The 17,347-nt window shown below is 41.5% G+C and overlaps 1 protein-coding gene across 1 annotated transcript in view; it reads left to right on the forward strand.

Annotated features, from left to right (window-relative positions):
* LOC135080899 (papilin) overlaps positions 1-17,347 on the forward strand; it is a 120,779-nt gene that overhangs the window by 66,069 nt on the left and 37,363 nt on the right. The window contains exons 2-23 of the mRNA XM_063975629.1: positions 848-923; positions 5,307-5,485; positions 6,482-6,625; positions 7,064-7,214; positions 7,691-7,814; positions 8,202-8,282; positions 8,357-8,532; positions 8,781-8,913; positions 9,298-9,520; positions 10,084-10,204; positions 10,520-10,699; positions 11,156-11,332; positions 11,804-11,983; positions 12,542-12,677; positions 13,755-13,888; positions 14,086-14,122; positions 14,334-14,378; positions 14,458-15,660; positions 15,826-15,954; positions 16,036-16,101; positions 16,232-16,366; positions 16,456-16,666. Coding sequence (XP_063831699.1) covers positions 848-923; positions 5,307-5,485; positions 6,482-6,625; positions 7,064-7,214; positions 7,691-7,814; positions 8,202-8,282; positions 8,357-8,532; positions 8,781-8,913; positions 9,298-9,520; positions 10,084-10,204; positions 10,520-10,699; positions 11,156-11,332; positions 11,804-11,983; positions 12,542-12,677; positions 13,755-13,888; positions 14,086-14,122; positions 14,334-14,378; positions 14,458-15,660; positions 15,826-15,954; positions 16,036-16,101; positions 16,232-16,366; positions 16,456-16,666 — 4,041 coding nt within the window. The remainder of the gene's footprint in view (positions 1-847; positions 924-5,306; positions 5,486-6,481; positions 6,626-7,063; positions 7,215-7,690; positions 7,815-8,201; positions 8,283-8,356; positions 8,533-8,780; positions 8,914-9,297; positions 9,521-10,083; positions 10,205-10,519; positions 10,700-11,155; positions 11,333-11,803; positions 11,984-12,541; positions 12,678-13,754; positions 13,889-14,085; positions 14,123-14,333; positions 14,379-14,457; positions 15,661-15,825; positions 15,955-16,035; positions 16,102-16,231; positions 16,367-16,455; positions 16,667-17,347) is intronic.

The raw sequence follows: 17,347 nt of genomic DNA on the forward strand, positions 1-17,347 counted from the left end.
GCATTGACGACGCGAGCCGTCTAACTAGTAGTTTTAATTTCTTTACACAAATGTGAAGTAGAGATAGGTAAATTAAACTCATGTTAACTAATATTACCTAATTATGATTACTAACAAGCTAATTTACTTGAAAAAACTAGTCAGATATTTTTCAAATTACATCAAAAGTTAGAGAAAATTACCGAAAAATAGGAATTTTTAAAGTTGCAGGCGAGCGTCTTTTAAAGATGAACAATGGGACGAATGCCCGATTTCACCATCAATCCCTAATTTTTAAGTGACCCCTGTTATGTGTTACCATAGGGGCCTCTTAAAAATTAGGGATTGATTGTGAAAACGGGCATAAGTCCACCTCTCGTCCCGTGTCCCACAAATTCCCGGGCCGAGCGTCCCACGGGACACAGCTCATTACAAAGAGAGGAGCTAATTACCGGCCGTGACCGACGCAACCTGCGCGCGCGCAGTTATCATAATACCATTACAATCGAAATGTGCTTTGTAATTGGATGGCTCGGTTTGTGTTGACGAGGAGATTAATGGGTTAATATTATAATTCAGCTCTGTACTCTGTCGTAATGTAGTCTCGTGGTAGGTATGATATGACACAATTCTAAATTCTTAACGAAGAAAATGAAATTAACAACCTAAAAAGTAAAAACTTCAGTAGACTTGTTGAAAAATAGGAAAAGCAGTGCTTTTTATAATTCAATAAATAAATGTGCTTTCAAAGCACATTGCAAAAACAGAACAAGAGTGTTCTTAGATAATATCTATCCTTATTACCTACTTATTTATACATAGGTCTGTATAATATAGTTTTTAATAAAATGTATTTTCTTCTTTGCAGATCGCTGCTAGTGGCAGCCATCATAGTAAGCAATTGTATAACATGGACCGCGTCGAGGCATCACTACACACACAATGTAAGTTCACTTTTACTATCATACGTTTTATTTCCTACAAAGAGCCATATAAATAAATGATGACCCATAGAATTATAGTAACTAAGTAGAGTACGAAGAATCTGTAAAAGTTTAAAAGCGTGTGTATAACGCTAAAGTGGCTATGAACAGTATGAACTCCGTGACCATTTGACTCTACCAAATAGGTTCCACGCCTTACGATCAAACTTTGTTAAAATGTCAGTCAACTTTTGGACAATTTATCAGCCATACAATACACTCTCATGCAGCTCTACAACTATAAAGATATCGATATTTTAGTGATGTCGATTGTTTTGGACGAACCTCGTTGGTGGTGCTTTACGATGCCAATAAGTCTGGCAATCAGAGAAACGGACTTGCCGAATTCGATACAACCCGTATTCAATCATGATCAATGAAACAAATGATTTCATCAATCGATAAATGTCACCCATTTGCGGTGGCAAGTTATATGATCACCTATGACACATTAATTTATTTTATTCTTTACAATATGAACGCAGGAAACTTTCCAATGCGATGAACCTGAATCAACTACAATCTATAGAGTTAAGGAACCCGTTATCAACTAGTGTTTGACCACTGATATTCTCTGATAATTAATTTATTGGCTAGTTATCTACCAGATAGACTACAACTCTTAAGGGCCTCGTTTGTTTTCTAGTCTCAGATAGTTAAAATCTGGTAAATAGCAATCTTGAATTTATTAGATAGCATTACATGTCAGGTAACATCAAAAATTATTTCACGAATCAGTAAACCTGACCCCTAATATGTATTTCATTTCTTCTTCAAAGTATAACCATAACTCTCAGTTTCGACGATGTACTCGTACTTAATAACTCTACAATAATTTTATGGCGTCGGCGAAGATTCGGCCACTCGTGAACTGAGCGCAGCGTGAGACCATTCTAATATTATGGTCTGGACAAGACTCGTAGTATTTGGGATAGGGTTGTGTAGGAATGTATTGAAGACGTTTTTATAGTGGTATGAACCAAAAGGCTAAAGGATTAAAGTAGCTGGAATTAAAGTAATATAAGTACCTAGCTAATTAATTCCTATACAATATTCTCTATCTAGATCGGGAACATTTTTAAGGTTCCCTGAAGAAACAACTGGAAGTTTCCAGTGTCTTCCTGACCCTCAGGAACCACCTACTGGAAACAATCTCGGTTTTCTTGATTCCACTATTGACAGAAAAGGCCCTCTTACTCTTGACTTGACTTGACTCTATAGTCTCACCTAATATTTGTTGTTATTCACTTAACAGATCAACCCCTGAAACAAAAAAAAAGATCAGAAGATCGTGTAAATAAGCTCTATTCCTCTCGACAGCCCGACTAATAGATCGAATGTAATAGACAAGGCTGAGAAGTTATAAAGCAATCAAGCGGCGCCAGGACTGACGGGAGTGATGACATGTCATCGGTCGTTCACTCGCGATCATTGGCTATTTCGGGACCCATGACCCATCCTAGCAAAGCAATGGGAAGCCTATAAATCTTAAGACTTAACAGGCTGTAACTGAACAGTTGGTCATGGAAGAAACCTCTATGTCATAAAATTGGCACTGTAATTCATAAAAATAGTTCAAGTAATAAAATCATTGAAGGATCATAAAAACAACTAGGTAATCTCACTCAACATCAGGTGCGATTGCGGTCAAGTACCTGCCTTGTTCTGTATAAAAAACAGTTCTAGCACCATTTGAGTCCAACTTGTCCCTCGAATCTGAAAAAAAGACGCTGAAAAGTTTATTGCACGAAAAAAAACTTGTTTTCTAAAAAAAGTTTGTTTGATAAACTTTATAAATAGCAACTTAATAACCATTAGTCACTGAAATAGACAACCTAACACCCAAGAGTTGAACTGGACAGCAATAAGACATTGACCTCGTCACTTGCATTTCCCGTAATTTTCTAAGCAATTTCACGTCAGGTGCGTCCGTCGACTTATCCAAATAAACTGTCATTTATAATTTAAAATCAATCGTTATTCATGTGCATACACTCGAGGTGCTCCGAGTTGCAACACAGCGCAGTGATACACGAATATAAATCTTATCGCGACGTGGCAGGAGTCAGAAGAAAGTTAAAGATATGACAAGCTGTTTATCGTCATAACATTTTATTTGAACCATCGCCGGCGAGTTCCCGCAGTGATCGGCATTTTAGAAGAAAGGGTGCGTTTATACTGGTGACTCTACATTTTGCAGTTTATTTTTGTCTTAACAACATTTACGGGCCATTAACTTTATTTCTTAAAGTTCTGCACAATTTTTCAATTGGGCAACTAGAACAAAATTATTAACAACAAGAAGAAGTCTGTTTGTTCGTTACATACAGTACAGTGTAAGACTTAAAATAACCGAGAAACGATGCCACAACAAATGTTAATCAAGCACTTCGTTTAAGAATACTGTCATCAAGAATATAAAAGTGGCCATTTCTTTGTTGGCCACAATTGAATGCCAAGGTCTTACGCATGATCACATCAACAATTGAAGATAATAATGGGAAAATTCTGAACTAAAATTACGTCAACACCCTTTTATGAACTACTTACTTAATATTATTTGAATAAAAGCAACAAGTTATCTATCTTACTTTTAACTAAAATAATGTTGGCGTCAAATCATCATTTTACAAATAGGTGACATATAGTATAATTAATTTCTTTCATAACATTTATGCCCAACTTATACGAGCAAACCTTCGATGTATATGTATCATCAGCCTTACTTGTAGTTGCTCTTCCAAACACTCCGGACTAGCCCCAAGTGCATTCACCACAACATTTCGTATGCGGGAACCACGCTCGAGGAGTGCAGTCCATAAATCATTCAAATGCAATGGCCCACAGACCATTATAAGTTAGATTGAACATCTTAAAAGCTGCCTTCGATTATTCCATCGGCAATCGCAAATTGATTTGTTGAATACAATAGCCATCGTTGAACTGCTTTGGTTATAAATAGATAATATTGTAAGTAGTAAAATCATGACGAGAATGCCTCATCTACGTTAGTGATTATTATCTACTCACTTTAAATTTTTCCGGCGCTACCTGATTGCATTGCAGCATTGCTTTGGTGCATTTATCTGAGAGATATAAGTAGATGAGCTTCACTGAAAATAGTGAAATGAAATGAAAATTAAATGTTTTATTCAGCGACACAAAACACGTCAGTGCAGTGATTTGAGTGTTGTTTTCTTACGGAAGAGACTCGACTCTCGAAGAAATCCTGGGCTCCATTCCCATTTGGCGTGGTTTTGTTTTATTTTATCCCGATTTGGATAGGATAGTGGTTAATAAAATATTTTCTAAAAAGAAATCAGAGTATGATTCTGTACTTGAACATGCCATTGGTCGACAAAAAAGCAATTTTCAGTAGTCACTTTCTGGCTATCTATCTACTACCTAACTAGTTACATGCTCGTAGTTACTTTCACTTCTCTGATACTGAACTCAACCAAGTGCCAAGTTATAAAAAACACCCACATGCTAACTCTGGATTAAGATTGACGACAAAAAACGAACAATCACAGTAGCGATGATACGGCGACAAAAACAATTAGAGAATCAATCATCTCATTTACTAAATAGACTGCCACCCAAGATCATTTGGTCGCGGATGAATCATTTGGCTTCTGTTAGACTCGAATCTATTGTCTTAGTTCAGTCAACTTAAAAGAACCCCGTGACAAATTAGAAATAGCTATTGAAGAGGAACACTGAAAATAGTTTTAGGGATTTTAATTAAGAGCTGAAATTAGTAGATACTATTTAAGCGAGACGGACAGGCCTGTAAATGTTTTGATACATTAGAGTGTAGAGCGTTAGTACTTATTTATTATTCTGTGGTAGAGCTTTGTGAATTCTTTTTCATAGCCTGCTTACTGTCCCTCTGGTGGTTTGTTTATCGACTACGATAACAGCTGTAATTGAGAGTTCGAATCCCGCCTGAAGCTAATATTAGTGCGATAAGCTTGAGTATTTTATTGTAGTGGTTGAGGATTTCGGGTGAAGCTCGCTTCTACCTTCTCGGCCTGATCATCACTTACCATCAGGTGAGATACAGGCCAAGAGCTTCCTCGTTGTAGATAAAAAAAGAGTCCGTTCCTTTATTATATGTACATTATGACATTTTAACTTTCCCCCGCCCCGGGACAAACTTGTCCTTCATTGGTTGGTTTTTTGGCGGTCAAGCTATAGATTCTGCCTGCACAGGAGTTGCAGCGGTGGGAAAGAGAGGCGGTGAACTCATGTTATGATGCGTCAGTCTCCTTGAAAGATGCCAAATTAAAGTAAGTATTTTAGCTTGCCGTGCTGTGTTTAACCACCATTTTTTGTCTAAAGGTCCACGGACACCGAAGCAGACACAGACGGCAAGGTGCCGGGCTATTCCTCTCATCGTCGTACGTGATACCAGGGGGGGAGGGGCACGGCGCGTGGGGGGAGTGGGGGGAGGTCTCGCCGTGTTCGCGGACGTGCGGCGGGGGTGTAGCTAGCCAGAAAAGGATATGTCTCGAAGTCGGGTAAGGGTCTTGGTTTTTTAGTTGATATATTGTTATCTACTTGAGACTTAGGGCGCCTTCAAATTAGAGACTAGGAAGCGCTGCAGTAGTGCCATTATGGCGAGCTTGCGGCAGCACTATACTAGTATTCATGCAATTTCTAGACTAGAAGCACAGTTGCATGCCTCTAATTTGAAGGCGCTCTTAGAAGCATGCTCTGTTTCTTAAATAAAGCCAGAGAAGCAAAGCAGGATAGAAGACGTGAAAATTCTTTTTCTTTGTTTGAAGACCTGAGCCTCCTCAGACTTGAGTATGAACTACGCTTGACAGCATCCTTATAATAAACATCACGAGTGAATGTTGTCAAATGCTTCACTGAAAAAATTTCTAGCCTTTAAAAAAGAGGACAGACATTACAAAATCAACAAAATCAATCGTTGTTACCTACATACTGTTACTGTTAAGCCGCCTCCTTGGCCGCGCAACACTGGCCACTAAGAAAACTGCATGCGTGTGCACTGCATTTTTCGACGAACAATTTCGATGTTCTTTTGTTTTTTTCTTGCACACGAATTTTTTTGTTTTTTACGCATTAAAATTTTCTCGTCTCGATTTTGTAAGATAAAATTATTTCATAAAAATTAACTAAAATTACCACGAAACACAACATTTACGCATATCGAACCACTAATCTACAATGCTTGCTCTCCATAAGTATCCCTTTACACAGTCTTTCCCAAAGTGGGCGATAACGCCCCCTTGTGGGCGCTGCAGGCTTAAAGGGGGGCGGTAAGAGACCCAGAAAAAAAATCGGGACGTTGTGTAGAGGCTTGGGAGGCGTCATTTACTAGGAGGACTCTTAGACACCGACTGAGCACTCGACACTCGACTACAAATGGGGGCGCTAAAAAGAATTTATTCTCAAAGTGGGCAGTAGACAAAATAAGTTTGGGAACCGCTGACTTTACATCCTTAAAAAAATACCTGACTATAAGAAATTGATGTTTTCTGTTCCAGGCCAGACGGCCAGCCGCTGTGCCGGGGAGGAGACACGAAGTTCTTCTCGTGCCAAACGCAGGACTGTCCCGACGGCGCCCAGGACTTCCGCGCCCAACAGTGCTCGGAGTTCGACGACGTGGCCTTTAAGGGAATCAAATACAAGTGAGTTATCAAATGCAATTAAATCAATTATTGCTTAATTATTTAGCTTGAAAAAACTAGTTTAGGTTTAGATCACACATTTCAACAGAGTATAGCATGCAAAAAGATATAAATTAAGACGTGTCGAGTTAGTAGCACGTATTTAGTTATTTATAACGCTTATGTGGTTTAGTGGTGAGACCACCTGTCTCAGATACAGATGTCCTGGGTTCGATTCCTAAGTGGTGGCTAAATTTTTTGCGTAGTGGTGGAGGTATAGCGTCAGCGCTTCGTACCTAAATCCAAGCTAAGCTGACTACCACCATCTTATCAAAGTGTATTTTTTGACTTTCACATTTTTAATGTGATTTTCAAGAAGATTACTAAGTACTAGCATCAAACGCTTAATTTATATTATCTTGAAAAGTTGTATGATTTTGCTGTTATTGTTATATCCAGATGGGTGCCATACACAAAGGGTCCGAACCCGTGCGAGCTGAACTGCATGCCGCGAGGCGAGCGGTTCTACTACCGGCAGAAGCTGCAGGTCGTCGACGGCACCAGGTGCAGCGAGGAGTCCTTCGACGTCTGCGTCAACGGCACCTGCCAGGTAAACTGAGAGAAACAAAATTTGTTTATGCTAGTCAGTTATTAACGGTACGACTACTCACCGCTAGATGGCGTTTTACGCTGTTAACTGGCGGTTGTAAAGTTTTCACTATGCATGATGTAGCGTGACAGTCTATAGATCGACAAACAATATTTATAAAGTCATCTGTGTCATCAACACCTTAGAACAATGTTGATATCTTAAATAAGCATTACGTTAAGCTGGATAGGTATAATAATATCATAAACAAAAAATATACGGTATTTTTTTTGTTAATGAATGTAATTTAAGCTAGCTGTTCCAGTTGGAAGAAAATAAACTCTTAGTCTTCACTATCATTTCACTACAAATCAATTGACTTTGCCCTGTGCTACAGAAGATAATAAGCACCACCTGAAATTCTTCCTGACTCTAATCTCCTAGAGAATATGGTTCAGTTTGCAATGATGGTGGTAAAATAGTAAATATTATTTCAGCCTGTTGGTTGCGACATGATGCTGGGGTCGGCAGCGCGCGAGGATAAGTGCCGGGAGTGCCGCGGGAATGGCACCAACTGCCACACTGAAGACAACATTCTGGACACACAGGATCTCAGGAATGGTGGGTTCTTTGAGTAACCCCAGTTCCTCACAGATTCTGAGGACAGCAACTCACTAATTGATGAACTGAACAACGATTGCCGTTTATCAAGTTCACCACATCAACCATCATCAACATCAGGACGTCTACTGGTAAAAATAGACCTCCCTCAATGATTTCTATTGACTGGTTGGTAGCGGCCTACACCCAGCGCCTTCCTGCTACCTTTATGAGGTCGTCGGTGCGCCCTGTGGGTGGACATTCCACGCTGCGTTTTCCATCATGTACCGTAGTAATTGCTTATAAAGTACTAACAAATTTCAATTTAGTAACCTTATAGTACCTGCCAAATTTCCTAGAGACTGCGACGCCCAGGGTACATTGTTTAATGATTTCTTTGGTTTTCAGGATACAATGACATACTTCTCATACCTGCTGGGGCAACCAACATTTATATTAGAGAAGTCAGAGCATCCAGTAATTATTTAGGTAAGTGGATCAAAAATCTGTACATACCTACTTCGTTTATCGTCCATCAAAGTAAAATGATGTTTATTCCACAGCGTTAAGAGCGACAACGAACGACACGTACTACCTGAACGGTTACTACCACATCGACTTCCCTCGAAGCATAGAGATCGCGGGGGCAACGTGGCACTACGAGCGAAGCCAGAACGGGCTGCCTTCGCCTGACAAACTGAGGTGTCTGGGACCGACGAATGAAGCGCTTTTCTTATCTGTAAGTAATATGTACCAACGAGGATACTGTGCTGTTAAAAAGAAATAAACCGGTGTAGCAAACCACTGGTCTCTCGTCCCAAATTCGAGGTCTTACCTCTTTTTTAGCTCTTCTCTTTAGAGGGCAAATGATGATGTTCATGTTACAATTCTTGGCACGATTTTTCTGCGTTTTATAGGTATAATGCAAAAGTCTACATTGTCATTTCTGCACAATCATATAAACATAAAGTTATTATTTGTTTTCAGCTTTTGCTACAAGAGCCTAACGTGGGAATTCAATACGAGTACAGCATACCCAAAGCACTAGCGCCACCGCCCAACCAGGAGTACAACTGGGTCCACGATGAGTTCACGCCTTGCAGCGAAACATGTGGTGGAGGTATTACTTCTTTCTGATAGTTCTATTTGTTTTCTCTAGAAATAATAGAAGTAAGAAACCGTCAGCTCATCTACATATTTAACTATAGTCTTAGGGCGTGTCGTTCACGAGCCCTTATGCTGCCTTACAAAATGGCCGGTCAGACACATTTTTTATTCAGAACGGCTGTTAAGTAATACTAATAATCCGAAACAGGGGTGGGGCCTGGTGACCCGTAGCATAAGTTTCTCTTTTGAAACCTATTTCAGGCACCAGTCAGTGACTGGCAGTCACACACACACTTTGTTACAAATTTGGCCTTGGCCTAGTTAATTTTATTTTTAAGGACCTAAATTGTGAAGGGTTTAATAAACATTTTCATTCTAAGGTTTTTTTGTTCTTCAGGTATCCAAACCCGCAACGTTACGTGCCGGACTCGCGAAGAACTAGACGTGGTGGACGACGGACTCTGCAACGAGGCTTTCAAGCCGGACTCCAACCAGACGTGCAACAACAACCCGTGCCCCGCCCAGTGGGTCACGAGCGAGTGGGACAAGTGCACCAAGCACTGCGGCGAGGGCGGCACTAGGCATCGTCACGTGTACTGCGAGAAGATCATCGCAAATAGGTGAGTCAAACTTGGCCTGCTGCACTGGTTGAGTTTTATTGGCGGTCAAGCTGGAGATCCTAGCTACACAGAAGTTGCAGTGGTGGGAATGGTTCCAAATAGGTGAATCATTGTTGACCTCAAAAGAGCTGGTAGTTGGAGCTAGAGAGTCGTCGTGCTCCTGCAGTGGGGATTAAATAACCTGGTGACGATGATGATGAGTCAAACTTATCCTGCACTGGTTGAGTTTTTATTGGCGGTGAAGCTGTAGATCCTGACTACAAAGGAGTTGCAGCAGTGTGAATGAGAGGTGGGGATAGTCCCGAATATTCTTATTGACCTCAAAAGACCTGTAGTTGAAGCTGGAGAGGATTCAAGCGAAAATATATCTTACAGATTATCCTACCTAAGAACATTTGAATAGTTCCATGGTGTTGATGATATGCAACAAGTGGGAGTGAGGGTTATTTGGCTACATTATTGTTATGTGTTCACAGCTAGTTTTTCAATAAAACACATAATATTTATAGCTTAAAAAGGTGTAAAATTCTCTATACTCTCTAAACTGGCATACCTTGTTTCAGAAATCCAACAGTAGTCGCGAATAAGGAGTGCTTGGAACTGCTGGGCCCCATGCCGGCTCAGTTCGAGGAGTGCAACCATGACGCCCCCTGCCCCACCTGGTTTACCGGACCTTGGAAGCCTGTGAGTACTTAGTGTTAAATATTTAAAAGAAGACGACATAACATAATAATAAACTAATACTTATTTTGATAGCAATAGCTTATATGATGCTGAAATGGACTTGTAATTAAAATTTCAAGTACATTTACTTACAGCTAAGCTTTAACACTTACTTGTGTTAGAAGTGTGGTCAATAGAAATATAGTCCAGCGGTTGACAGAGACCGAACTCAGTCAACAGTAGGGTAATTGACACCTTTTGTTGCAACAGCAATGAATTCCAATCACAATCCTCTTTAATTCATACTTAACTTTACAATTTTGTTCCGTATTCTAGTGCGACAAACTGTGCGACGAAGGCAAGCAGACCAGGCAAGTGGTGTGCTACCAGAAGACGGACGGCCGCGTGGAAGTCTTAGACGACAAGGAGTGCGTGGACGAGAAGCCTCCCGCGGAGCAAGCTTGCATGCTGCACCCTTGCGAGGGAGTCGACTGGGTCCTCACTGACTGGACTGGGGTAAGAACGAGTCGAAATTCACATTCACTGATTACAAGAGGACGTTAGAATAGTTTGTTTAATGTTTGTGATTTAGATACCTTTTGTGAGAAAAAAGCTAGGCACTTTCAAAAAGTCATCTTTGGAATATTGTTTGCACTTTTAGATTCTCCATTCTTGATTGATTTAGACCTGGTTCTGATACGGGCAATAACCACGTGGTTTCTGGTAGTTCTCACTTGCAAGGCACTGAAGCGGTAACCATGCGGTTAATGCTAATGTACGAGAACTATCCAGCAACCGTGCGATTATAGCTGTCTAAACCAGGCCTTAAGAGTTTTGAAACGACCTGACTTACGACATGAATCATGTCAGACTCTCTAAGGCGGCACTAATATCCTCAGTCGCTATAAAACCTGGACAATAGAAGACTCAAAATTGTCTTTTATGACCTTTAACATAAAATGTATTTTCCAGTGCGACAACTGCCTATCGACAGTGCAAACCCGGAGTGCTGTGTGTGCAACCAAAGACCGAAAGGTGGTGAACTCCACTTTCTGCTCGTATCATCCTACTCCGGTGCTGGAGGAGCCGTGCGACCGCACCAAGCTACCTCCTTGCGAGGTCCAGTGGTACGCTACTCAGTGGAGCAAGGTGAGCATCTTGTTTTAAATAAAAATGATTGTATTTCAGACATCAAAGTCCAGCAAGGAGTCCAGAATAATAAAAAAATTTAGGCAGCTGAACCCACTGCATCATAAAAGAAATGTCTATTTGAACAGCTAGTACATAAAATACTACCTCTACATTGATCCAATCATTACGCCCATTTTCGAGTAAGGGAGCTCCAATTTTTTTTATGATTCCCATAAGTCGAACTCGAATTGTAAGAAGAAAATTTTTTGAAACATCAATCAATCCTACGCGAGCAATCGTGAGCCGCACCAATGCGTCCCGAATCCCGATGCAAAGTTAGAGAAGCTGTGACTTAGACCCAAATTACCCATAGGAACAACAAAAACAGTATTTGAATTCCTTATTGAAGTGGAATTAACCCTCTAACCTACATCGAAATCTTCATTGTTGTAATAATTAAGGCTTTTTCTCATCGTCAATCTTATTCAGTGTTCGGCAGAATGCGGCGTCGGCGTGCAAACCCGGCGCGTCTTCTGCGGCATGTTCGACGGCGAGTCGGTTCTGAAGGTGGCCGACGAGCGCTGCGACCAGAAGGAGAAGTACAACGACACCCGGCCCTGCGAGGTCAAGAAGTGCCCCGCCTTGTGGTACGCTGGACCTTGGTCTGAGGTAAGACAATAATAGACCATGCTAGCTGACAGCTTAAAAAATGATTTATTCGGAACAGAATATAGAGATAGCCTCAAGATAAACCGACGAACGCTGCGACCAGAAGGAGAAGTACAACGACACCCGGCCCTGCGAGATCAAGAAGTGCCCCGCCTTGTGGTACGCTGGACCTTGGTCTGAGGTAAGTCAATGTAGACCATGCTAGCTGGCAACGTAAAAAAATCGGAATAGCACATTAAGATCAGGATGATTAGCTGAAAAATGTGGGAAAATATGCTCTTTCTCTTTCCCATCAAGTTAGTCTCTACAGCCAAGACGGGTTGGGGAAACTTTATAAATAAGCCACTGTTTGAGTAGCTTCAGATGCCAAGCAAGTCAATGATTCCAGGCTCACCCAACTCAGTCGAATTTTGATCCGAAAAGCAAGCATCACGCCGTAGGCCGCGTCACAATGTAGGTGTACTGTTGTGATCTCTTTCAGACTTTGATGATGGACGTCGATAGCGTTTAATAGTAGATCGTATCCTCACGGATTATCAATTCCATTTGTTTGTCCAGTGCACAGCGCCCTGCGACGGAGGCGAGCAGTTCCGCCGCGTGATGTGCCTGAGCGGGACCGAGCCGGCAGTGGACTGCGACATCGCCTCTGTGCTCGACAGCACGCAGGCCTGCAACTTGAGCCCTTGCAACGAAGGTAATAAACGCTATAATCCCTTATGTAATGTGTACAACCCGGTCAACTTAATTGCGGACCTGGCTGTCGTGACGTCACATCGACGCTCTGGTACGGACTGGACTGGAAGGAGGTGTGCGGGTGAGTACGAGGGACAGTCGCATCCTAGCCATTTCAGGCAATACTTTCCATGTTGATCGATTGGTAGCGGCCTGCATCCAGCCAGACCGAGTTGTAGTGATAGATGAACATTATCAGCAAGTCTTCAGTACAGTACACACACAGAAGCAGCATTAGCAGCCTACTACGCCTACGCCTATTCTCAATTAAAGTATGGAATTATACTCTGGGGAAACAGTACAGATTTCATTGATCTCTTCATCATGCAAAAAAAATGCATCAGAATAATAGCTCAAATAGACAATACGCAATCATGTAAACCCTACTTCATTAAATACAACCTACTTACCTTACCATCGATATATATTTATGATACATGTATATTTACTTATAAGAATATTAATAATTTTACAAAAATCAAGGACACGCATAATAGAAATACCAGACATAAGGATAAACTTTACTTACCTCAATCAAGAATAAAAATGTTAAATACCAGCCCCTACTATATGTCAGTGAAACTATACAACAAACTTCCTGAACACATAAAAACCGAACCTAACATTAAACGCTTTTCTAAAGCTCTGAGACAATATTTAATACCTAAATGTTTCTACTCAATTAACGAATATCTAACAACTGACCACCGAAAATGTCTCTAGATATTTTAATTTGTAATCTGCTTGTTTTGTTATTTTTTAGCATCGAAGTATGCAATTATGTTACATCTCATATTATGTATAATGTATATAGCCACCTACTCTGTTGCAATACCTCCTAGGTCACTAAGTCTTAAGCCCATGTGTATGTAATTTCCACCATTACAATAATTGTCACTTAGTACGCAATAAAGATTTGAATTTGAATTTGAATACAAAATCTTTGTTGTTGTCTCCAGTGTTCAGGAATAGAAGTCCGAATTATGATGATGATAATAAAATAGTGATATTTTTCTTCTAATATGGCCTCATTTCCCAGATGAGGTGACGGTGGTGGGACCAAACCCGACCCCCATCATGGACGACTACGACGAGGATTGTGAGGATGAAGAATTCCCAGAGGATGAGTTCCCAGAGAAGGGCGCTGAAGAGGACTCTTCGCTAAGCACATTCGTAAGGACTCTCCCTGCTTTTTTTTACCTTTATGTGGTAACTCTAGTGCCACTAACTAAGTAAGTAGTAATACAAGATTGAATTAACTCAAAAAAATCGAGAAATTAATAAGCATACGAGTAATACCTACCCATCAAACATTGAGTAGTTTCAGCAAGATTACAACGAATTTAATCATATTCTTACATATTTTGCAGCCCGATGAGATGTTCAGCGACAGTCCAGACATATCTGGTAAGTTTGATTAAGCCTCAAGCTCAGATTAGTATTTACATTATTTTGAACTTTATTTCCTTGTATTAAGGTCAAAAACAATTAATGTTTAAGTTTCTTACATTTTGTTAAACTATTTCTTTTTACAAGTTTCTTGTCCAATTTATTCCGAATGAGATTAATAACATCCCCATTATTACTGCTTAACCTATATTTATGAACACTATTACAGACTCACCTTCGGAACTCGAGGCAGAATTCACTCTAGGATCAGGAGGTAAGAAAGATAAAAATTAAATTAAATAAAACTTTAATAAAAATAATAATAATAAACTAACAATACAATTATTTTTCAGAGGGTTCCGGCTTTACCCCAACCGATTCCACATTATCATCAGAAGAATGGTCTACTGACGAAACTGGTTCCACTGATGAGACTACTCTTAGCACCGACACAGATGAAACCTCAGAGTCTGGTGCCACTGACTCCAGCTCACCTGTCACTGAGCCAACTGCTGTTAAAATATCAGCCTCGTCAGATGGTTCCGCGCCACCATCCGGTTCAACCGAATCAAGTGACGCCACAGGATCAACCGAGTCGACTGTCGAGAGTTCCTCATCAAGCGAATTCGACATCGACTACACTGACGAAACTGGGTCTACTGAGTCCAGTGCCACAGACTCGTCTGATCTCACGACTGTCTCTAAATCAGAGGAAACCACCGGCCCGACAGGCTCTACTAAGCCTACTGAATCCAAGCCCACTGATGCGTCAGGTCCATCTGATGGAACTACAGAATCAGGAGCTACTGAATCAACTGGAGCAACCGAAAGCACAGTGTTAGGATCTACTGATGAAACGGAAACTACAGAGTCTGAATATGACGAGGAAACGGAGTCCACTGCGACAGACGAAACGGTTACGGAGGAAACTGAAGCTACTGATTCGACTTTGTCATCAGAATCGTCACCCACTGATGAAACATCTGAATCGTCACCTACTGATGAAACATCTGAATCGAGTACAGAGTCGTCATTATCGACATCAGAATCTACGGAGGGTACTACTGAATCGGGATCAACTGAATCTGGTGCCACTGACGGTACGACAGAAGCAGGAAGCACTGTTTCAGATAAGTCTGATGGAACAGAATCTACAGAAGAATCAGGATCTACTGATTCGTCCGCAACTACTGAAGCGGGCAGTACAACTAAATCTGGAGCAACTGAATCTTCATCTTCTACCGAGTCCGGGGCCACTGAATCTTCATCTTCCACTGAATCCGGAGCAACTGAATCATCAGGCTCTACTGAGGTTGGAGCTACTGAAGTTAGTGGTTCATCTGAAACAACAGAAGCTGGTAGCACTACTGAAGCTGGTTCTACCGAGTCACCTGGATCGACAGAATCAGGCGCTACCGAATCTGGTTCTACACATTCGGGCCCTACTGAATCCGAATCTACAGAACTTTCAGGATCAACAACTGAGTCTGGGTCTACAGAATCTACATCTGAAGGCATTACTGAGTCGTCTGTTTCTACTGAAACTACGGAATCTGGTAAGATTTTAAGACTTTGAAAACATTAATGACAAAAAAAGAACTGTAGTAACAAAGTGTCACTATTTTGATGAATTCGATGCATCGAAATTTTGCAATAGGCTGCCTACAATCGAATGTCAAATTAATAATATGATTTAACATACATACTTATTTGTTGCTAAGGTCCAACATCAGAGGCGGCAAGTGAAGAGACAGGATCAACTGAAGCATCCACCACAGAGGGCAGCACTGAGTCTGCGTTCGAAGACACTGGCTCCACGGTGTCGGCCACTGAAGAAACTGGCTCTACTGGTAATACACAGTTTAGTGCGATGGTGATAAATTGTTGTAAAAATTATCAAATTACTTATTTTCTGTCGTTAACATTCACAGAAACTGGTAGCACCGAAACCGGTTCAACTGAATCAAGCGAAGAATCGACTGTATCCGGTGGATCAAGTGAGTAGACTTATATTTTTCTTATTTATGCAGTGCCAGTGGCAATTAAAGTAAATAAATAAATCATTAATATAGACAAATTGCCCCATTACTCAAAAATTTTAAAATATGTCGACGTCTTTTTTCCTAGCACCTTGGGACGCGGCGACAACCTTTGGCATCACCAAAAAGCAACGTTGCAAGGCTCGTGCTGCCAAATGCACAAAGAGCAAGTTTGGTTGCTGTCCTGACAAGAAGACTCCTGCTGCTGGACCGTTTGACGAAGGTACGAGAAACAAAAGTTTTTTTTTTCACAATTCCTAGAATGAACCTTCCATAAATAATATTTTCCAAGTGAATTCTTTTATTTTTCAGGTTGTGCCAATCCAAAGACCTGTAATGAGACTACTCACGGATGCTGTCCCGACGGCGTGTCGCCAGCGGCCGGGCCTAAGAACAAGGGCTGTCCCACTGAGCCGTGTGCGGAGACTCTGTTCGGCTGCTGTAAGTCCGACAACAAGACCGCGGCCGAGGGCAACGAGCAGGAAGGCTGCCCGCCACCGCCACCGCCTTGCAAGTCGTCGAAGTAAGTAGATGACACATCAGATCAGGTTCAGATAATGTAGACCAGATCAGAGGATCTAGATAGTTATTTCTAAGTACACCAAGTCGTCGAATCCAACTCGGATGGGCAGCGTTCGGGAAGCTTCGCCATATACTCACGTCCGAAATACCGCAGTGCCTCAAGTCGAAAGTATTCGACCAATGTGTGTTGCCAGTGATGGTATACGGAGCTGAGACGTGGTCGCTTACTATGGGCCTCATAAGAAGGCTCAAGGTCACCCAAAGGGCGATGGAGCGGGCTATGCTCGGAGTTTCCCTGCGTGATCGAATCAGAAATGAGGAGATCCGCAGGAGAACCAAAGTAACCGACATAGCTCGCAGAATTGCTAAAATCAAGTGGCAGTGGGCGGGGCACATAGCTCGTAGAGACGATGGCCGTTGGGGCAGGAAAGTTCTCGAGTGGCGACCACGGGCTGGAAGACGTAGCGTGGGCAGGCCTCCTACTAGGTGGACCGACGATCTGGTGAAGGTCGCGGGAAGAGCCTGGATGCGGGCAGCGCAGGACCGTTCATTGTGGAAAACCTTGGGGGAGGCCTTTGTCCAGCAGTGGACGTCATTTGGCTGAAAACGAAGTACACCAAGTAAAGAAATGCATTCGGCTAATGGATATCTCTGTCCCTGCCGAGAAATAAACCCGCTAAAA

This window comes from Ostrinia nubilalis, chromosome 18 (assembly GCF_963855985.1).
Source record: "Ostrinia nubilalis chromosome 18, ilOstNubi1.1, whole genome shotgun sequence".
NCBI lineage: Eukaryota > Metazoa > Arthropoda > Insecta > Lepidoptera > Crambidae > Ostrinia > Ostrinia nubilalis.